We start from the raw sequence: 22,500 nt of genomic DNA, 5'->3' as shown, positions 1-22,500 counted from the left end.
ACTAATATATAATATATATACTAGAGGAATACCCGGCTTCGCCGGGATGAATCGCGAGACAGAGACAGACAGCGTGGCGGTTCACCACAATCACCTTTGAATGCGAAGTCCTGTCAAACGGGATTGAGAATTTTAGAGCTTATTTCTTAGCCCTATATTATCAGTTGTGGCTTCTCAAATGCCAGAACATACAGACAGACAAAAGCCGCTAGACCCCATCACAAACAGAACTCTATAATCCACAGGTGTTTCTTACACACACACACACACACACAAACACACATACACACACAGAGAAGCCGTATCTATAAATATATATAGAGATAGGTGACAGTGTATTTTTCGCGTGGCTATAAATTGATTCGACCTTTTCACTTTGACAGTAAGAACAACTTACGGGTGCAAGGGAAGCGTTCTGGACAGCGCAGTGACATTCTAAAAATAGTAACGTAGACTGAAACGGGAATATGGATTGAAGCCACACGAAGGAAGTGAGATAAACGCAAAACACTGGAGAAGATAAGGAAGAGTTACTGGAAATGGTGAAATGAACAGAAAAACCAAAATCGGTTCAGTGTTGAAATATCTCATCGATGATATTGTGTCCGGGGTGTAGCTGAATACGGTGTCCAATTTTGAAAAAGATCCACCGAGAACTTTGGCGTTGTGATGTGGTCTAGCGGCTTTGGTGTGTCGGTATGGGGGCCCGGGTAGCTGAGGTGGAACCAAAATCGGTTCAGCGCTGCGCGCTGAGAGCACATGTTGAAATATCGACCAGGTTGTGTCCTGTCCCGGGTGTACCTGAATATGCCCACCAAATTTGAAGCAGATCCATCGAGAACTTTGGCTGTGCATCGCGCACACACACACACACACACACAGACAGACAGACAGACAGACAGACAGACAGACACAAGTCGTATATAGATAGATGTATAATGTATACATTATTTTATTTTTACTCTTAAAAAAAGATGAAAAAACAAACTAGATAGGTAGAACTAGAAGACAGAAGATAACTTATAAGCTATACTCTTCTCTGACATCTAGAGTGCACAACTTGTATAATTTTACCAGTTCTGACCAAGGAAATAGGTGGGAGAAGAAAACCTGTGTGATAGATGGAGTATGCTGGAAAAAAGTGACCTATCTACCTTACCAACTACCATACTCTTAGTTTACTTTAGCTTTATTGTGGTTTTCTTATCCTTTTTCAATTTGCATGATCAAATGTTGATGAAACCATGCAGTACATGTTTTATTAGACACACACACACATGCACACACATGATTTACAGGTACACCCAGCATACGCAAACAGACAGACCCACACTCCCATTATGGAGAAAAAACCCACAGAGAAAATCATAAAGTGAAAAGCTCATTTATGTTATATTTTGCTTTGTTCCAGCCGTTATCACAGAGGGGTCAAGGTCAAGCTACGTTTGAACGACCTTGAAATGTCATCTAGTTTCCTTGGGTCAGATAAGCACGTCACCCTGTTGGAAGCTGATGCCACCTTGATTGGTCTCCGACGTCAACCAGCAAAATCATCATCATTGTGGTAAAATGAACACATTTTCTGAAGAAACACACTCTTACATTGTTTTTCCTCGTCAGTGTAGTCAAACTGTAAGCAGTGACAGTGTTGCATTCAGAAGAAAGAAAAATCAAGTGTTTATCAGTTTCACATGAAAGTTTCCTCTCTAGTCTACTTGGGAACTGCTATGAGCCATACATCATTAAATGAAAGCCTGTTGTTGGAACTAGCTGCATGTATGGACTTATACACTTCTAATGTGGCCCTGAGATGAAGTAAGCAGCACTTAATTTTCATCAATAGTCAGTGTCGACCTTGACAAACAAATGTAACCTGTCTGACGGGTACATGGTATCAGATCTGAAAAGAGGGGTAGCGTGTCTGTGCCCACATGTTTCAACACACGTGTAAACTATTGAATTACTCTTTGTTTCAGAAACCTTGCTTGTAAAACACTCGGGCAGACAACCACAACCTTCATGAACTGCTGAAGTTTGCTTCAAGGGGGAACAGGGGAACAGGGGAGGATAGCTATGAAAAGACCTTATATATTTGTGTGTGTGTATCTATATATATATATATACGACTAGTGTCTGTCTGCCTGTTTGCGATGCACGGCCAAAGTTCTCGGTGGATCTTTTTCAAATTTGGACACCGTATTCAGCTACACCCCGGACACAACCTCATCGATGAGATATTTCAACACGTGCTCTCAGCGCGCAGCGCTGTGCGCGCTGAACCGATTTTGGTTTTTTTGTCGGGATCCACTACCAGTAACTCTTCCTTATCTTCTCCAGTGTTTTCAGCTGCGATTATTTCCCTTCCTCCGTGTGGCGTCAATCCATATTCCCGTTACTACGTTACTATTTTAAGAAGGTCACTGCACGTTACTATTTTTAGAAGGTCTCCAGTGTTTTGCGCGTTTATCTCCTTTCCTTTGTGCGCTTCGCCGGCGTACACCCGGCAAAGCCGGGTCCCAGGCACAGCCTGGTATTCGGCTCTACTTCTTCCCGGCGAAGCCGGTACCCGGCGAAGCGGGTAATCATCTAGTTTGGTATATATATATATATCTTACTGTCCTTGGAAATTCCATCATGGAAATTCAGGTTGCATGCAGCAACAGAATCACGCTACCCAATTTTGAAAAAAGAATCCTGCATGCGTGTATTCATGTTTTCCAGAGCCTGAGACTTTTGACCTTGGGATCAGGGGTCAAAGGCAAGCCAATAGCAACAACTGGTTTCAGCGCTACTACCACTTGAGCTTTCTCCCCGTCCTACTATAATGAAAATGTACCTATGCATGTGTTGCATTAATGTGTCAAATAAAGAAGATGGAAGATATACGGAGGTATCTGGAAGACGGAGAGGAAAATATAGTAGAGAAGGAAAAAAGATCTTGTGTTTGACTTTGAGATTCTTTTGAAGATGATTTGCATGGAGATGTGGGATATCTGGTGTTTCATACATGAATGAGTGGCTGTCTGTGTTCTTCTTTATTCATTATGGCAAACTTGAACTTAGGCGTTGTTAATTCCAAGCACACAATTTAATTCAGTGCCATGATTGATTTTAACCACACACGCACAAGCAAATGTTCAGTTCCCGCAGTGGGGCACTGCGGTTATGAAATTAAAGGCCCCTCCTGTTTTTGGAACCGCAGGAGCTTTCTAGTTTGCTGTTAGGTAGATTTTTGGTTCCTCTTTCCTGTCATGCTCTCTTTTTCTTCATGAATTTTTTCTTTTTTCTGCCTTCTTGCTCATTCACCTGTATTTTTTCAAAAAATCTCTTCTCTTGCCGCTTGTCTCGCGATTCATGTATAGTTTAATCTGTTAGTGTTCTGATGTAAGTCCAGCAGTAGATAGGTTAAGCCTATTTTAACATACTGGAAACTGGTAATCTTCCAGTAGGTATTAATTTAGTTTTACTAAAGCCTGCTGGGACACAAGTAATGGGTTAGTGCATTTGTAAACAGGAATCGCTTGACAAGTGGCCCCCTTCATCCCCCCCTTCCTCGTCCTGATATGGCTCTGCGTGGTCGGCTGGACGTTAAGCAACAAATAAACAAACAAACAAACAAAATGTTCAGTTTTGATTACAAAGCACAACAATTAGACTTAATTGTAGGTTCTAGACTTTGTAGGTTCTTTTTCCCCCATACGCATGTGGTTTTTTGTTGGCTACTACTGCAAACTGTGTTCCCTAGATGTTGAAGAAGAGAAGCTTTTCGTGTAACGTCTCCTAAACAGATTTTTTTTCTCCATTTTTATTTTTTTTTTTTGGTTATTTTGTTAATTTTGTTTATTTTGAGGGTCAAAAAACGTTCTAGGGTTAAAAGGCAAAATAGGATTGGTCGGGGACCTGGAGACATAGATTTTTTTTTTTTAGGCCTTATATCTGACAGAATCAATATGAAGCTTATCATAGCAAAGAATGCCTTGCTTGACATTAATTGACGGAATGAGTTCAAACACTGACCATTTTTGTGTTGTTGGTCGAAAAAAGCATATACTTTTGAATGCCAAATTTGCCTTCCTTTTAGCTTTTAATTGCATTAACTCAAAATGCTGGTGCCAATGTTTTCCTTCTAGACCACAAGTATTTGAAATGTATCTTTACTGTTAATTCTGTAACTCAAATGGCAATGAAAATGAATTATCAACCTTAGAAAAGCAAGCTTTAAAATACATCGGCTTACATTTCGGCAAAAAATCTTCCTTGAATTTACAACGCTAAAGTTCAAGTTAAACCGTAAGACAACTGTGTTTTCTTAAATAAACTGAGCTTCCAGAAAAGAGGGAATTGTTTTGCTAAACTATCCTGGTGTTTCTGTTCCTCTGTGTGTGTTGTCAGTATATTCTTTTTAAAAGGTGATGTGATTCAAGAGCTTGAAGTATGGGATCTTTGTGTGTGTCTGTGCAGTATGTGTGTGTGCGCGCATGTGAGTTTATTGTTTAACTGAAGAAGAAATAACTTATAATTGATAGGCTACTGCAAAGAAATCAATTAAACACTGATGCACACAAACTTGACTTATTGGTAACGACCCTTTTTTTATATTTAGTCAAGTTTTGACTAAATATTTTAACATCGAGGGGGAATCGAAACGAGGGTCGTGGTGTATGTGCGTGTGTCTGTGTGTCTGTGTGTCTGTGTGTGTGTGTGTGTAGAGCGATTCAGACTAAACTACTGGACCGATCTTTATGAAATTTGACATGAGAGTTCCTGGGTATGAAATCCCCGAACGTTTTTTTCATTTTTTTGATAAATGTCTTTGATGACGTCATATCCGGCTTTTCGTGAAAGTTGAGGCGGCACTGTCACGCCCTCATTTTTCAACCAAATTGGTTGAAATTTTGGTCACGTAATCTTCGACGAAGCCCGGACTTCGGTATTGCATTTCAGCTTGGTGGCTTAAAAATTAATTAATGACTTTGGTCATTAAAAATCTGAAAATTGTAAAAAAAAATAAAAATTTATAAAACGATCCAAACTTACGTTTATCTTATTCTCCATCATTTGCTGATTCCAAAAACATATAAATATGTTATATTCGGATTAAAAACAAGCTCTGAAAATTAAATATATAAAAATTATTATCAAAATTAAATTGTCCAAATCAATTTAAAAACACTTTCATCTTATTCCTTGTCGGTTCCTGATTCCAAAAACATATAGAAATGTAATGTTTGGATTAAAAACACGCTCAGAAAGTTAAAACGAAGAGAGGTACAGAAAAGCGTGCTATCCTTCTCAGCGCAACGAATATCCCGCTCTTCTTGTCAATTCCACTGGCACTGCCTTTGCCACGGGCGGTGGAGTGACGATGCTACGAGTATACGGTCTTGCTGCGTTGCGTTGCGTTCAGTTTCATTCTGTGAGTTCGACAGCTACTTGACTAAATATTGTATTTTCGCCTTACGCGACTTGTTTTCTAGTTCCCGTTCACTTACCTCTAGTCTCCTCCAAGCCCCCCCCCCCCCCCTTAACCTGCAACTCCCATCAAAAAAAAAAAATCCCCGTTTGTTTACCTTACATTACAACAACAAACAACAACAACTAAAGTAGATGACGAGCGGAAAAAAAACACGTGTTTCACGAGAAACACTTTCGTGTAGTTTCCAATTCTTCTTTTGTAACAATTGAGTTTGTTTGGTTATTATCTCCCTTCTAAGGCAACTTCCGGTTTGTTCAAAAGGCTCCGAAATTATTTGGATGCAAAGCGTTGGCGACCAAAATGTACGTTTATGATTCTTATAGGTATTTTACTATTTGTTTACTGCTGCAGCGAATTTTTACTGTGATATACCGGCTTGTCAGTGAGGTTTTTGTCTCGGATCAAGTCAGTTGCTTTCGTTTTGATTATGCCTGGTAAAACTAAAAGTGGCACTGTGATAGTGGCACTGACGCTGGTGAATCAGGGCCTGGGGATCAACCTGTGAGTGTGAGAAAAGCTTAAAAGAATATGGCCCGTCCACCTGACCCGAATTCTGATGGAACAAAGTTGAAGGCACCAATTAGCGGTCCGACTCCGAGGGTCCCCCTCCTTTCGAATTTTGTTTGTTTGGTTTTGTCTTGCTAGTGTGTGTGTTTTGGTGGTATTTTCTAATTTCTTCTTTCTTGTTGTTGTTGTTCAAAGAAGCTTATTAGTGCGATCTAGTGCCATCTGAGCTCAAAATGTGCCACTGTATAATGTTACAAAATGAAAAGGGGTAATCTTGAACTTTAGCGTGTTAAATTCAAGCGTGTTAAATTTAGCGTGTTAAATTCAAGTGCCGAAATAATCACTACTGTTGATTGTGGGCAGTAATGGAAAGACAAGATTCATAGCTCAGAATCCAGTGACATTCTTTACTTATTTTTCATACAAGTCCATGTAAGCAAGTCAAAGAACATTTGTCGTGAAATTAATTGACGGATTGAGCTTCAAACTTAAGCATAATTAATTAATTTGGTTGTTCAATCAACGAAAAGGGCGTACGTTGTCAACCATGGGACGTCATTTACACGAAAGAGTTGTCTCCCTTGTCCGATCATATGGATGATTCCTTCTTTGACCCATGCAAACGAAATGCATTCGTACAGTTTATCGGAGTTCATTCCGTAACTTCAAACGGATCTAAAATGACTTGTTATGATTACAAGTGCAGGTTCTACAAATTTGGAGACTTAAATGCCTCTGAATTCTGAGCTATGAATTTAACACGCTAAAGTTCAAGATTACCTAAAAAGGCAAGGAGGGATTGAGGTGGGGTGGTGGTTGGATACATACATGTATGTGTGTGTGTGTGAGTGTCACTCGGTGTGTGTGTGTGTTAGCTCTGATGTCACTGTCAGAGACAGATTGAAGACGTGCACATTGGTATTTGTAAACTAAACCCTGAACGTCTGAAACAAAGCTGTATTTTCATTATGTATAAGAAAGATTAAGTACAGCAGCTTGTCAATTTCTATGGAAGTAAGGATCACGTTCGTACTGTGGTGATGAACACCTTTAGCAGATATGATGGGACATGTGGTTTGTGTTACAGAAGAGATAAAACCAGATTAATCACTGAAATCAGGTTTAGTAAAAATAATGTAATCCTTGACAATGACATTGACAGTTATCGAGTTGACACAGGTTTTAAATTTAATATATTTGTTAAATTGTAATTTGTATGCATGTTTATCAATAAATATATATATGAGTTGTAGAATGTTACTTATTAACTGTACCACTATTGTTGACAAAAAAAGTGAGGTGCTATGGCCTTAGACAATTGAATTTGAAGCTTAATTGATCTTGTTATTTGTTATGCTTTTAATTGCATAAATTACACTAATTACAGGGCTGCCACTTCAGAAGAGGAAGGGTCACCTCCCATTTTGAGTGATTATGTGAAACTGTACAATGCAGTTGTTGAATTCAAGCACAATCTTGCAACGGTTTTTCTTGAGAAAGGTGGGATTTCATTTTATTTGAAAAGTTCAGACTTGGACTAGTGACACTATCAATATCATGTCTACCAATACCATCATAATTTAACTTTTAAGTTAAATAATGTATTTTACTATTTGACTGAGTAACAATTTATTTTATGTGTAAGTCATTGTTACACTGACAAGATGATTTGATAATGGAATAAGTGTATGTATCATTGTCAGTATCATGAGTATGTCAGTGTTAATCTACTGTTACTGACTGAGTAAGTGTGACTGTGAGTGTGTGTCAACTGTCACTGTCACTACGTGTTCCTGCGGCTTTATAAAACTAAGTTCCTGGACTTGCCGTTTTCCTCAATAGATTTAAATCAATGACATATGTCTAGAATAAATATATTCAATATATCTGACATTTAGTGATGTATTTTACAGTGGTAAAAGAGATAACAAAAAGCTTTTGACAATGACATTTCAAAATGAGGAGGTGCAAAAGGTTGCTTTTCTAGTTCACAATAACATTGCCCTGATATTACAGTGATAAGATTAAGAGAGAGATGGGCCGGAAGAAGGTGTCTATAGTATAGAGATCTATGTTTTGATGAGGCCTACAAAGAAAATAGGTGTGGTTATGGTAACCCGACCTACCCTATTTTTAGGGGCCGACCCTATAACTTTTTTTTACATTTGTCAAAATAAGAAAAACAAAACAAAAACCAACCCAGTGCAGAAAACGCAAGGAAAGCGAAAGCGCTCGAGTCGCACACTTATTTCCCTGTCAAGTAGGTTTAATTTGTACACATTAGAAAAAAAAGTTTTAAAAAAAAAGGGGGATTGCCTACCTTCCTACCCTATTTTTTTTGGCTATGTTACCTTAACCACACCTTTTTTTTTTTTTTGCCTGAATGTAACTTGTATAAGTTGTAAGCAACAGCTAGCTTGTTTTAATGTTAACTTGCTATTTTTTGTTGTCATATTTTGTTTCTTACCCCCACTTTGTTCCCCAGGATCTCATGTTTTCATTATTTTCCACAGGTCTTCTTGAGGAGAAATCTAAACTTGAAGCAATAAATGCTGTTACCATGGGAACTGATGCAGTTAATATGATGTCACAGGTTCAGCAGTTTACAGCTGACATTGTACTCGGTAAGCTTCCTGAAAACTTTTTGTTTTTCTCCCCCTTTTTTTAATGGTGATAGTACTTAGCTGCACTTCAAAATCAAGCTTATTTTAGAATTACAAAGACAAAGAATTCATTGAATTAATTGTGCAGCCAGTTATCCTTTTTGCCAACAAAAAAAAATAGTCTGTTTACGGTAACCCGACCGACCCTATTTTTTTCGCGCGACCCTAGACTTTATTTTGGCATTTGGGGGGAGGAAAAAAAACCGTAAAGATATGGTTTTGGGGGGAAAAAAAAAAAAATTCCCGACCTACCGACCCTATTTTTTTGGCCTATGTTACCATAAACAGACCTTTTTTTTTTTTTTGGCCTAATATGTATATTGTGGGGTGGTAACAGTAACACTAAAAGTTTCTTTGAGTGTAGAATTTAGAGTTTTGTTCCTTTCCTTACAGTTACAGTAATTACAGTTATACTATGCATGAATAAGCTTTAATTTTTTGCTCACCTATGTTATCACTATCTGTGGGTCTTACTTTAACTTAGCAATGAACAGTGTTTGTTTGTATGAACTGGCCATGAACACACAAATTAATGTTGAGGTTTTCTCACGGGGCGGGGATATAGCTCAGTTGGTAGCGCGCTGGATTTGTATTCAGTTGGCCGCTGTCAGCGTGAGTTCGATCCCAGGTTCGGCGGAAATTTATTTCAGAGTCAACTTTGTGTGCAGACTCTCTTCGGTGTCCGAACCCTCCCCCCGTGTACACTACATTGGGTGTGCACGTTAAAGATCCCACGATTGACAAAAGGGTCTTTCCTGGCAAAATTGCTTAGGCACAGTTAATAATTGTCTACCTATGGGTATAGGTAGACAATTATTAACTGTGCCTAAGCAATTTTGCCAGGAAAGACCCTTTTGTCAATCGGTGTGTGACTTGGAATAATAGGCCGCGAAAAGTAAATATGCGCCGAAATGGCTGCAATCTACTGGCCGTATAAAATTTCATCTCACACGGCATCACTGCAGAGCGCCTAGAACTGTACCGACGGAATATGCGCGATATAAGCGTCATTGATTGATTGATTGAGATGTCTTTGAAGCTAGAGCTTTGAAACTTTACACAGTTCTACTTCTGGTGAAGGTTGATTTTGGGTCAGAAAATGAAAATCATTGTTTTCTCTTGCGTTTTTGAAGCTAGAGCTTTGATAAAACTGTTTCATACTTTCAGAGTTTGATGATCTTCAGACACAACTCAGGTCTGGTTCACTCTTGAAATGATATGATCATATGATATGGTCACAAAGGGCTGCTAATAAATCCATTATAATCTAATGATTAATTTTTTTCCTTGCAGCATTCAACTTGATTGCAGAGCTCATAAAATCAAATATTTCTAACAAGGTAAGAAAGAATGTCACCTGAGAAAAATTTTTTTTCATCAGAACACTTTAGATTATGAATTAATTTAGAGCTTTAAATTATGTGCCCTCAGGATCAGGATCTAAGATAAAATAAGTCATTGTCAGATGGACATAACAAGAACATACAGTAGAAATTGATGTGACTTATTCAAGTTATTGTTAGCTAGTTATCTTGGCTGACATAGTTAAGCACTATTACGGTTTTTGATTTCAGCCTAGTGCAGTTATGAAATCTGTTGGACAGAAGACACAGACCAAGCGTGACGTGCTTAATTCTGGAAGCAGTACCCAGACACCCACCTATGTATAATTTTTTAAACTTCAATGAAAATAAATCTTGAAAGTACATTTTATTTATTTTACTGTGATCAAGGCAGCTTTGCTGTAAGATTCATTGGCTGGTTCTTTTTTTGTTATTCTTTCAATCATTAGTGTTTGATTGTAATGAGCTTCATTTTTCAGACAACCGTCCAGGCAGCAGAGAACACAGTGGATGCAGAGTCACAGACTGACCTGTAAGTGTGTGTGTGTGTGTGTGTACTCCAATTTGCATGGATGTGTACTCAGTGCGTGGGTGGGTGTGTATACGTATGTGTGTGAGTGAGTGAGTGTGAGCTTATGTGTGTGAATGTGTGTGTGTGGTACCAGCCTAACAGACAACTTTTTATCAGAAGTTTTAGTGCCTACAAGTACAATGTTTGTGATGGTAGTAAACCCCCTGATTTCCCCATTTCAAGAACTTGCTTGCTCAGATTGTCGGTTTACAAGGTCTGCACATTTACCTCAATTTCTAGACTCTCTCACATGGGGCGGGGATGTAGCTCAGTCGGTAGCGCGCTGGATTTGTATCCAGTTGGCCGCTGTCAGCGTGAGTTCGTCCCCACGTTCAGCGAGAGATTTATTTCTCAGACTGTCAAAGTCAACTTTGTGTGCAGACTCTCCTCGGTGTCCGAACACCCCCGTGTGTACACGCAAGCACAAGACCAAGTGCGCACGAAAAAGATCCTGTAATCCATGTCAGAGTTTGGTGGGTTATAGAAACACAAAAATACCCAGCATGCTTCCTCCGAAAACGGCGTATGGCTGCCTAAATGGCGGGGTAAAAAACGGTCATACACGTAAAATTCCACTCGTGCAAAAAACACGAGTGTACGTGGGAGTTTCAGCCCATGAACGCAGAAGAAGAACACTCTCACATTTAGGACCTGATTTCTTACATTTTTTGGAAGGTCTTAAAGGGTTCTTAAAGGGGTTCCACAATATAAGGAAAAAAAAAAAAGAGGTCTGTTTACGGTAACATAGGCAAAAAAAATAGGGTCGGTAGGTCGGGATTTTTTTTTTTTTTTTTTTTCCCCAAATGCCAAAAAAAAGTCTAGGATCGCGCGAAAAAAATAGGGTCGGTCGGGTTACCGTAAACAGACTATTTTTTTTTGGCCTAACATAATCTGACTCGCATGTTTGCAGGAAAGTACTCAGTGATTGACAGTCTTCCTTTCTTTCAGCACACCAGGGAACCTTGTCATCCAAGCCCTCGATACCTCTCTCGTCAAAACAGAGAAAGACCCCGATGAATACTGGGACGAACTCCACCCCACTTTTAGCCCTGTGGGAGTTATGGAGAGTGCCAAGACGCCCGAAACAGCGCAGCCCACTCGCAGGAAATCCGCAAGGACGTTGAAGCGAAAAGCGCTTGAAAGCAAACCAGCAGTGGGGGCCAAGAAACGGAAGCAGGGAGAGGTGGTGAAAATCCAGGGCCGAGGTGGCGACCAGAAGAAGATACTAGCGCTGGTCCCATCAGACCTAGCAAGGGCTCACAAAGGGGGGGTGCTGGCCACCAACCTGTATGAGCGGACCCCCGACGGCATGTTTAAGTGCAAGGAGTGCGGGAAGAAGGCCACGCTCCAAACCAACATCCGCAAACACCTCAGGAAGCACACGGGTGGGTGCCACTTGCTGAAATGTAAAAAATGTCATGTTAGTCACAGTGTTCTGCTGTTATTTTCTGTCTGAAAACATGTTATGTGTTTGGCATTATGCTTCTACAGTTCAGAAAATGTTATGTGTTTGGTATTATGCTTCTACAGTTCAGAAATGCTGCATGTTTTATGCAGTGCAACCCCCACGTTCAGACTCGTCATTTTAAAATTAAGGTCTGAGAAACAAAGGGATGTAAGCGCTCTAAATGCATACGACATTTTCAACAAGAGTAAGTGAGACTTATGCGGAACCAATCTCCTAGCACCTGAGAGAATAACAAGCATTGGAATGAACAAGGGACTTTCTTCCTCAAAACTTAAAAAAAAATCCTGTTGAGACCTCGTTTTCTCAGATTTATAATCATAAAGTCTCTTAATATAAATAATATACTCTCATTGTAAGACTTCTGAGTTTCTCGGCTTTAAAGCCTGATATTTTTTCCCGATTTTTTAGAAGTTTTGAAAGGAGTTTTTGTGTTTCTCTTCTCCAGTTCATACACATTTTCTCTGAACATAAACGACGAATGGGAGAAGGCCTTTGCTGCGTGACTAAGATTAAGATCATGTAATGCAGTGGACCCCCCCCTTTCAAGACTTCAAAAATTCTGCAAAAATCTGGTCTTAAAACGGAGGTCTTGTGAAAATGTGGGTAAATTTACATAGGTTATGAACAAATAATCTGAAAAAGCAAGGTCTTAAAAAGGAGGCAGTCTTAAATTGGGGGGGGGGGGGGGAGTCTTCTTCTGCGTTCGTGGGCTGAAACTCCCACGTACACTCGTGTTTTTTGCACGAGTGGAATTGTACGTGTATGACCGTTTTTTACCCCGCCATTAAGGCAGCCATACACCGTTTTCGGAGGAAGCATGCTGGGTATTTTCGTGTTTCTATAACCCACCGAACTCTGACATGGATTACAGGATCTTTTTCGTGCGCACTTGGTCTTGTGCTTGCATGTACACACGGGGGTGTTCGGACACCGAGGAGAGTCTGCACACAAAGTTGACTCTGAGAAATAAATCTCTCGCCGAACGTGGGGACGAACTCACGCTGACAGCGGCCAACTGGATACAAATCCAGCGCGCTACCGACTGAGCTACATCCCCGCCCGTTGAGGGGGGGGGGGGGGGGGGGGGGGTGTCTTAAAAAGGGGGTTCCACTGTATCGACTTTCTTCCACAATTTGACAAATTTGTTGTCATGAGATTTTCTCTCCCACTTTTGTTGTGATATTAATGGAATAGAAAATCATGCATGAGAGTTTAGTATAATGATAGGAATTGGAAAGCAACAGTTACTGATTGTTATGTTTGAGGTTCGTGAAATGTTTGCCTTTGGAGGTACAGTAATTATGGAAACACATTTGTTGTATCTTTTAGCACGTCTAGTTATGAATTTCAGCTAATCTGGAATACAAAGCACACGCCTTCTCACAAGACAATGGAAATAATGGAAACAAATGTTTTTAATCTTACTCTTAGCTAGTGGAAATAAGTTTTTACATGTGATGCCCTGCTGGTTTTTGTGTGTGTGGTTTTGGTTGTTGTGTGTATTTTCTACTTGAAATGTTTGTAAAATTATGAAGATTTTCTTTGATAATATTTTTTTTTCTCTTTGGTTAGTTTAGGTTTTCCTGCATTACCTTTGTCAGATCACTTTTGAGGAAGATACTTTTAGTTTTACATTCTTGGTGCAAAGACAGGTGCAATTTGCTGAGCGTACTCACAAAACAAATATTACTAAACCAATTTAATTTATCTCAGAACTATAAGTATGTTTTAGATTAGGACAAAAGATTCTGGAGAGAGATAATGAGGATGCGTTGACTAACTGAACGTCCACATGTGTGGGGGTTTTCCCCTGTGCTGATTTATTTTTATTTTCGGGCACAGGACTTTATTTACTTTCATTTGGAACCCAATGCTGAATCCCCATTACAGTGGTCGTCACGCCCCCCGCGGGTTTGGGGGAGTCCCATATTGGTTGGGACGAGAAAGAATTTACCCAATGCTCCCCAGCATGTCGTAAGAGGCGACTAACGGATTCTGTTTCTCCTTTTACCCTTGTTAAGTGTTTCTTGTATAGAGTATAGTCAATGTTTGTAAAGATTTTAGTCAAGCAGTATGTAAGAGGTGTTAGGTCCTTTGTACTGGAAACTTGTGTTCTCCCAGTAAGGTGATATATTGTACTACGTTGCAGGCCCCTGAAGCAAATTTTTGATTGGTGCTTTTGTGAACAAGAAACAATTGACAAGTGGCTCTATCCCATCTCCCCCCTTCCCTCCGTCGCGATATAACCTTGAATGGTTGAAAACGACGTTAAACACAAAATAGATAAATAAAGTGGTCGTCACTTGAACCTCTGTCAAATCGATCTCAAATACTTCCCCTCCCCTCACCCCCACCCCCTCCAATCCATTGTAGTGGTAGTTTCCAGAACATTCTTCCTCTCTTTCTTTTTATTTCTTCCTCCTGTATTTGCCTTGCTTGGTTTCTTTGTTCTTCTCATGAGAAGGCTATCTGCTGTGCTTGATTAGATTCTTCTGATTGCTCCCTCAGGCGAGAGAGAATTCCCTTGCTCACAGTGCTCAAAGAGCTTCATCTACCAACAAGATCTCCGTCGCCATCTCAAAACTCACACGGACGCAAAACCTAGAAAGAAATCGTCAAAGAACAGTAAGGCAAAAAATCACACATGCGAGGACTTTTCTGCGAGCTCCGATTTTAAGAACACACCTTCAAAATCAAAAACTCAGACTGAAGAGTGCAGCAGTGACGAATCCGATGAAGGCACAGTCAAGGAAGAAACTGAGGAGTCATTCGCACAGGACGAGCCAATGGTTGACGTACCAATTGCATTGCCGACAGATGCCATGTATGTGCCCACAGAGGAAGGCTGGTACCGCTGTGTAGTGTGCGGCACGGAGACAAAGGATCGATCCAACATTAGGAAACACTACTTGAAATATCACGCTGGTGAGACCTCCGTTTACTGCAACAAAACTCCTTAAAATCTTACATTAAAACTCTCAGAGTTACTTGACATTTAAAATTGACACTTCCAGAGTTACTTGACATTTAAATTTAAGTCTTCTAGAATTGCTTGAAATACAGAATCAAACTTCATAAAATTCCAAGAGTTTCTGTAAATGTACCTGAGACAACAAATTTCAGCACAAGTGAAATGCATTTATTCTCATGTCGCTTTTGAGTCCGTAGATTGAATTTGAGTTTCGGAAAATTTGAGAAATCTCTTTGATAAAGTGAGACGTTTTATGTTGATCAGAATAAGGCAGAAAGACAGGAATTGTATGATGTCTGCAATGACAATATGCATATTCATAAAATTGAGATATGCGATAATATTATTAATGATCTGCAATCAATTGTCATCTCAGGTGAGCAGCGTTACCAGTGTTCCAAATGCTCGAAAGCGTTTGCCTACAAGGAGAGTCTGAAGCATCACCAGAAAGTTCACCTGGACCCGTCCAGCTTTGCGTTCGAGCAAACTCCGAAGGGTTACCGCTGCAAACATTGCTCGCACGAATCTAAAAACCGCTCAAATATTGTCAAGCACGTCAAAAGACGGCATCTGAACGCCGGTGAGGATATATGAATATATACCCCTCATTACAACCATTGTCATCCTCCCTGCATGCGTCGTGAGGCTACTGGTACTAGCATTGTGGTGACAGCAGTCTCTTGATTTAGCCTCGTTTTGGGCTCATGATCATGGTCACAACGAATCTCAAAATGTTTACTCCTTTTTCAGTCACTTCCAGTGGGTAATGTTTTTCTGTTAAAATGAAATTTGTAATTAATTTGGGGGATGGGCAACACATGTACAAATACAAAATCTTTATGGGATGAGGTTCGAAGTGATTTTTGCAAGCATGATATCCGCAAGCATAGCTTGTTGCTAATTGTTCTGTGGAAAAATTGTCTCATCCTTTGGGAAGAAATGCGACAGTGGTGACAAGGGGTAATGGTGGTGGTTCATGGGAGGGGAAGGAGGGGGGTGGTGGCAGGCTTTGGGACTTTCACTCAGAAGAGCAGCAGGCTTTTTTTGAATGCTGTCTATTCTGCTTTTTTGCTTTTTTACCACATTCAAGGACTTATTTCTTTTCTCCTAGTTCCTTTCATGGTTGTTTTTTGTGTCGCTACTTTCACTTCTACCCCTCCTGAGAAAAAGTTTTTTTGGTTGAAGTTCTCTTATTTAAATTTTAATGATCCTTGGTTGACGTTTGCACTTAAACACAAAACAGTATGATAAAGCGTTGCATCAGCTGATCCACATATGTGACTCTCCACCACAAAATGAGTCGCATGTAGATTTTACATTATAATTGCTAATGACTAAACGGTGTGTCAGCAAATTGCTCTGTCTCGCGCCTTCTTTCTTGTACATGTGACCGAAATGTAAGTGCAAGCGATTGATGTTGTTGTTTTTTGATTTTGTTTAGCTAAATATATATGTTCTTTCTTTCTTTATTTGGTGTTTAACGTCGTTTTCAACCATTCAAGGTTATATCGCGACGGGAAATATATATGTCATCACAATAATTAATTGTATATATTCATCACAATAATAATAGCATATATATATACATATATGCATTGTATATATTCTTGTTTAAATTATATTATGTACTGCAGGAGTCCGTTTAAGGAATAAAAGAACATCAGGCTATGTGATTTACAAAAGTACACCAAGTAATTTGAACTTTTTTCTTCTCCCACAGTAACTTTTGGCATACGCAGAAGAAAGGTCCTACAAGTGTAACTAAATTTTATTTTGTGCGGTGCAGGAGATAAACCCTACCAATTTAGTTTTTCATGGGGGTGTTTGTTTACCCTCCCAGTCTGAAGCTGAGCAATTCAACAACATTATTGCTAATAGTAATACATGTACAATGTACATATTTTTTGTACAAGGGAAAAATTCTTTTATTTTAGCTTTAAATTTGTATTTGTGCAGGAGACTTAAATCCCAATTAGTCTTAAAAAAAAATAAAGTACCAAGAAAAGTACAATTTGAACAAAAGAAAAAAATCCTGCAAGTGTCACTGGTGCTGAACTGGATTAAAAACATTAAAAATAAAATTAAATAAGCAAACAAATACCGTTTTTTGAAGTTCAAATTCTTCTTTTTTGCAGGAGAGAAACCGTACCAGTGTAGCTTGTGCCCAGCGATGTTTGCCTACCCTCGCAGTCTGAAGCGCCACGAGCTGGTTCACAAGGGTGTGCGGCCCTTCAAGTGTCCGGAGTGCGACAAGAGTTTCTTCGACCAGACGGCCCTCCGCACCCACCAGCGTGTGCACACCAGCGACAGACCGTACATCTGTCAGATCTGTGGCGACAGGTTTCGTCAGAGCGAAGGACTCAAGGTCAGTTGGTTTAAACAAGACTTAATTCAATTTTTATCATGACATAAACAATATATGGCATTTAGGATTTCTCACTCAAGGTCTGTTCTTCTTAATTCATGGGCTGGAACTTTCGGGATCTTTCACGTGTATGAACGTTTTTACCCCGCCATTCAGGCAGCCATACGCCGCTTTTGGGGGAAGCATGCTGGGTATTTTTGTGTTTCTCTAACCCAATGAACTTTGACATGGACTACTACAGGATCGTTTTGTTTTACATGCACCATTTATCTTTCACCAGAGGGGGTCTGATTCAATTTATACGTCCAAAATGCTTCAGCTTGTGAGGCGAGGCGAGGCTATTGCCCCCATAACCCAGCCAGTGACCACACTAGGAGACCTGCGTGGCCACCTAGAACCCAGGTGTTATTTCTTTCATTCAAACTCATTCTTCCTTGAATGGATTACCTGATCGAGCTACCTCAAAGCGCTGGTAGTTTGACCATATATTTTTGTCTTACTTTCTGTTTGACATGTTGCAGGGACATATGAGAAGGCACACAGGCGATAAACCGTTTGTGTGTGAGCGGTGTGGAATGGCGTTTGCTGCAAAGAGAAGCCTTGTGCGACACATCCGTGTACACACAGGTAAGATGCCTTTTGCTCAAATTTTCAGGAGTTGCGCAGACTTCTGAATGCAGAATCTGACTATGCAAAATGGCCGTAGATCTTTGTGTCTGTGTATGGTTAACATCCTGAGACTTTATTGCAGTGGAACCCCCCTTTTAAGACCTAAAAGCACAGAGGCAATCAGGGCTTTAAAAAGAGGGAGTGGTAAAAAAAAGGGGGGGGGGGTGGTAGGGGGTGGAAGACCTGTTTACCCTTACGATTTTGGCGTAATTTATTACGATTTTCTGCAAAAAATACGCCATTCCGCTATCCGTGTCAAGACTACGATTTTCATAAATAAAAAAAAAGTAAAATTTTTTATTTTTTTTTTTTATTAATTTTTTTTTAATTAATTCACATGTTTGGCATTGTTTTTTTCAATGGCAAAATGGGGTGAAAAAGCACAGGACTGACCAGAGATCATGTCTGTCTGATGAGATGCTGGAGAGCCTTCTAGTGGTGAAGTCTCGCCCTCACTCATTCGGCAAGCGCAAGTACAGTAGAGAAGCGCTTGACACACTGAAAAAGGCCTACTACGAGCAAAAGAAAAAGAATCAGTGATGCATGTGCTTTTGATGTGATCTTCTTTGAAATTATGATGACTACAAAAACTGACTGATGTGTTTTGTTTGTGAATGATGGATATATGTGCATGATTGCGTTTCGCAGACACAGTTGTCATGTGCGTTGTAATTGGCGACGAATGCTGGATGATTACTATTTTTGTGCCAGGATTACTATTTTGGGGGCTGAGCATTACTCCAAACCACTTATGGGGGTAAACAGGTCTTGGGGGGTAAATTTACTGAAGTTATGAATAGAAAATCAGAGAAAACAGGGTCTTAAATGAGACGGAGTCTAGGGCGGGGATGTAGCTCAGTCGGTAGCGCGCTGGATTTGTATCCAGTTGGCCGCTGTCAGCGTGAGTTCGTCCCCACGTTCGGCGAGAGATTTATTTCTCAGAGTCAACTTTGTGTGCAGACTCTTCTCGGTGTCCGAACACCCCCGTGTGTACACGCAAGCACAAGACCAAGTGCGCACGAAAAAGATCCTGTAATCCATGTCAGAGTTCGGTGGGTTATAGAAACACGAAAATACCCAGCATGCTTCCTCCGAAAACGGCGTATGGCTGCCTAAATGGCAGGGTAAAAAACGGTCATACACGTAAAATTCCACTCGTGCAAAAAACACGAGTGTACATGGGAGTTTCAGCCCACGAATGAAGAAGAAGAAGAAGACGGAGTCTTAAGAGGGACTTAAAGGCTGACATAGTCCTATTTAATTAGTTTAATTACTTCCAGGGCTTTTCCCATCGTTGCGGGAATGTATAAATTAAGCTTCCTGCAAAGTTTTAGGTTTGAAGTCCTTACCAATTACGAGAAATAATTAATTCTTTATTGCATTGTTTAGCAACAGTTCTCCAGGACTTGGGCTATTTTTAGACCGTTGACGTCACTTGGCGTTTGAGACTGTTCTGTTTACATTCAACACTATCAACACCACTTTGCAATACTGAAATAATTTTTTCTGTGTTCGGAAGCTACAGCCAATCGTTATTATATCCCCTTAGGTACAGTTTTATAACATTATTGGCACATGTAAACAATATGAATTAATTAGTGAACGCTACGAATATGGCAGCCTTTAAGTGGCGCTACTCGCATGCACAGTGTTCTGTGATAAAGTGTGCTGTTTCAAGAGAGACGCCTTACCTCTATGACCAGTGCGTTTTTATATTTAGTCAAGTTTTGACTAAATATTTTAACGTAGAGGGGGGAATCGAGACGAGGGTCGTGGTGTATGTGTGTGTGTCTGTCTGTCTGTCTGTCTGTCTGTGTGTGTGTGTAGAGCGATTCAGACCAAACTACTGGACCGATCTTTATGAAATTTTACATGAGAGTTCCTGGGATTGATATCCCCGAACGTTTTTTTCATTTTTTTGATAAATGTCTTTGATGACGTCGTATCCGGCTTTTCGTGAAAGTTGAGGCGGCACTGTCACGCCCTCATTTTTCAACCAAATTGGTTGAAATTTTGGTCAAGTAATCTTCGATGAAGCCCGGACTTCGGTATTGCATTTCAGCTTGGTGGCTTAAAAATTAATTAATGACTTTGGTCATTAAAAATTGGAAAATTGTAAAAAAAATAAATATTTATAAAACGATCCAAATTTACGTTCATTTTATTCTCCATCATTTTCTGATTCCAAAAACATATAAATATGTTATATTTGGATTAAAAACAAGCTCTGAAAATTAAATATATAAAAATTATTATCAAAATTAAATTGTCGAAATCAATTTAAAAACACTTTCATCTTATTCCTTGTCGGTTCCTGATTCCAAAAACATATAGATATGATATATTTGGATTAAAAACACGCTCAGAAAGTTAAAACAAAGAGAGGTACAGAAAAGCGTGCTATCCTTCTTAGCGCAACTACTACCCCGCTCTTCTTGTCAATTTCACTGCCTTTGCCATGAGCGGTCGACTGACGATGCTACGAGTATACGGTCTTGCTGAAAAATGACATTGCGTTCAGTTTCATTCTGTGAGTTCGACAGCTACTTGACTAAATGTTGTATTTTCGCCTTACGCGACTTGTTTCTTTTCTCTTTGTGTGCTGTAACAAAATTTACTGTTTCAGGAAAGAAGCGTTTCCCCAAAAACCAGTGGGTTTTTTTTCTCACAGTTTGCTGTGAACAATTAGACTGTTTCAAAAGAGAGACAATACTCCTCTGACCAGGGAGTTTTTTCTCACAGTGTGCTGTAAAACATTCTACTGTTTCAGGAGAGAGACCTTACTCCTGTGACCCGTGCATTTTCCTCACAGTGTTCTTTAAAAATGTCTACTTTTTATGGAGAGAGACTGTACTCCTATGACAAGTGTTTTTTTTCTTACAGTGTGCTGTAAAACATTTTACTGTTATGGGGAGAGAAGCGCCACCCATGTGAAGTTGCGTTTTTTCCTAACAGTGTGCTGTATAACATTCTGCTGTTATTGGAGAGGCGCCTTACCCCTGCAACCAGGGTGTTTTTCTCACAGTGTGCTGTAAAATGTCTACTGTTTCAGGAGAGAGACCATACTCCTGTGACCAGTGCGTGGCAGCATTCGCTGACTGGACTACTCTCCACAACCACAAACTGGTTCACCGCGACCCCAGTGCCGAGAACGCCGGAGACTGGCAAGTCACGGACGGTGACGGAAAAATCGTCGTATCCGAGACCAAACCCTACCAGTGCCAGTTTTGTGGAATTCGCTACCGTCAGCCCCTGAGTCTCAAGCGACACCTGCGGATCCACGCCACGAATAACACGGACGTCAAGAAATCTCCGGTGAAGAAACCGCGGAAACGTAAACAGCAGGATGTGGAGGAGGGGGAGATAGAAGAACCGACAGCGCTTCACTTGCAGTACCGGCCGTACGCGTGTGAATTGTGCGGGGAGAGGTTCAAACATCTGCGAGGGTACCAAACTCACAAGACCAAACACGAGAACGGTACATTCACCGCGAAGAAAACGCCAGCGAAAAGGACTAAGCGGGACACAGCGCTTGCGCAAATAAGCAATCAGGAGATTGAACAGGCTGCGACGATACTGGCCTCTGTAGCCGTGAACAGTACTTCTGTCACCACTAGCAACAACCTGCCGGTGATTCACGCCCAGCCGAGCAGTGAGGCGGTGACGATCATCGACGCGTCGTCGATCACCGCCATGTCCATGGCGGACACCACGCAGCTGTTTGTGGCCGACGCCCCGATGGTGAGCAACGCAGGCGAAGTGATCCATCACTTTATGCCGGGCGATGTGACGCAGGTGATTCGCTACCCTGACGGCACGCTGAGTCATGTGACAACGCTGGTGCCCACCCACAACCCCCAGCCCCCTCCTCCCCCCCAGCCCAACATCAGCGTCATGCAGCCGATAGACCAGTTGGGGAACGTCACGGTGCTGTTTGAGACGCAGGATGGCAACGTTGTGGTCGACCAGACTGGCAGTTTGGCTTAAACGTACAGTGGAACCTTACCTCCCTCCCCCCCCCCCCGTCCCCCTCCATGCCCCATTTTAAGACCTCCAGAAATCTGAAATTAAGTCCAGACCACCAAAATCTTGAGGGGAAAAAAAAAGAATTGTAGATTATTGGAATGCTTGATTATTGACATTCCTCCGAAAGCGGCGTATGGCTGCCTAAATGGCGGGGTAAAAAACGGTCATACACGTAACATTCCACTCGTGCAAAAAACACGAGTGTACGTGGGAGTTTCAGCCCACAAACGCAGAAGAAGAAGAAGAAGATTATTGACAAAACAAAACATTACATTTACAATACGTCGACCCTGTGGTCTTGTAAGCAGACTTATGATACAAATAATTAACTTTATCTCAAAATCGTCAATGAACCTCCGCTATGGAAAGGTGAATTATGAAGAAGAAAACTCATCTGGGATCCTAGGGAGTGGTGGATGTAAGCAGGTGGTCGCTTTATAG

At 40.6% G+C, this 22,500-nt stretch overlaps 2 protein-coding genes across 3 annotated transcripts in view; both read left to right on the top strand.

Annotated features, from left to right (window-relative positions):
* The window catches only part of LOC138980625 (small ribosomal subunit protein bS1m-like), a 2,969-nt gene extending 856 nt beyond the window's left edge, over positions 1–2,113 (top strand). The window contains exons 2-3 of the mRNA XM_070353548.1: positions 1,412–1,564; positions 1,977–2,113. Coding sequence (XP_070209649.1) covers positions 1,412–1,564; position 1,977 — 154 coding nt within the window. The 3' untranslated portion in view covers positions 1,978–2,113. The remainder of the gene's footprint in view (positions 1–1,411; positions 1,565–1,976) is intronic.
* A 3,490-nt stretch (positions 2,114–5,603) lies between these two features.
* Positions 5,604–22,049, top strand: LOC138980229 (zinc finger protein 709-like). Of its 2 annotated transcripts, XM_070353069.1 has the most exons (11): positions 5,604–5,778; positions 7,371–7,483; positions 8,497–8,607; positions 9,940–9,986; positions 10,469–10,521; positions 11,509–11,945; positions 14,537–14,953; positions 15,376–15,579; positions 17,135–17,364; positions 17,886–17,991; positions 21,086–22,049. In XM_070353069.1, coding segments are annotated over exons 1-11 (2,655 nt in total). In that variant the 5' UTR covers positions 5,604–5,776; the 3' UTR covers positions 22,021–22,049. The 2 variants fall into 2 exon arrangements, with proteins under 2 accessions (XP_070209170.1, XP_070209172.1); XM_070353071.1 differs by lacking the exons at positions 14,537–14,953; positions 15,376–15,579 and having other exon boundaries at positions 5,609–5,778.
* Positions 22,050–22,500: the final 451 nt, after the last annotated feature.

The sequence above is a fragment of the Littorina saxatilis genome, linkage group LG11, assembly GCF_037325665.1.
Source record: "Littorina saxatilis isolate snail1 linkage group LG11, US_GU_Lsax_2.0, whole genome shotgun sequence".
NCBI lineage: Eukaryota > Metazoa > Mollusca > Gastropoda > Littorinimorpha > Littorinidae > Littorina > Littorina saxatilis.
Note: the sequence above shows the minus strand (reverse complement) of the source record. Positions and strands in the feature narration are given on the sequence as shown.

Bases quoted from the DNA above. Each gene is read 5' to 3' on its own strand.
- LOC138980229 (XM_070353069.1), top strand. The intron at 11,946-14,536 runs GTGGGTGCCACT...TTGCTCCCTCAG, and splicing joins ACACCTCAGGAAGCACACGG to GCGAGAGAGAATTCCCTTGC. The intron at 17,992-21,085 runs GTAAGATGCCTT...CTACTGTTTCAG, and splicing joins ACACATCCGTGTACACACAG to GAGAGAGACCATACTCCTGT.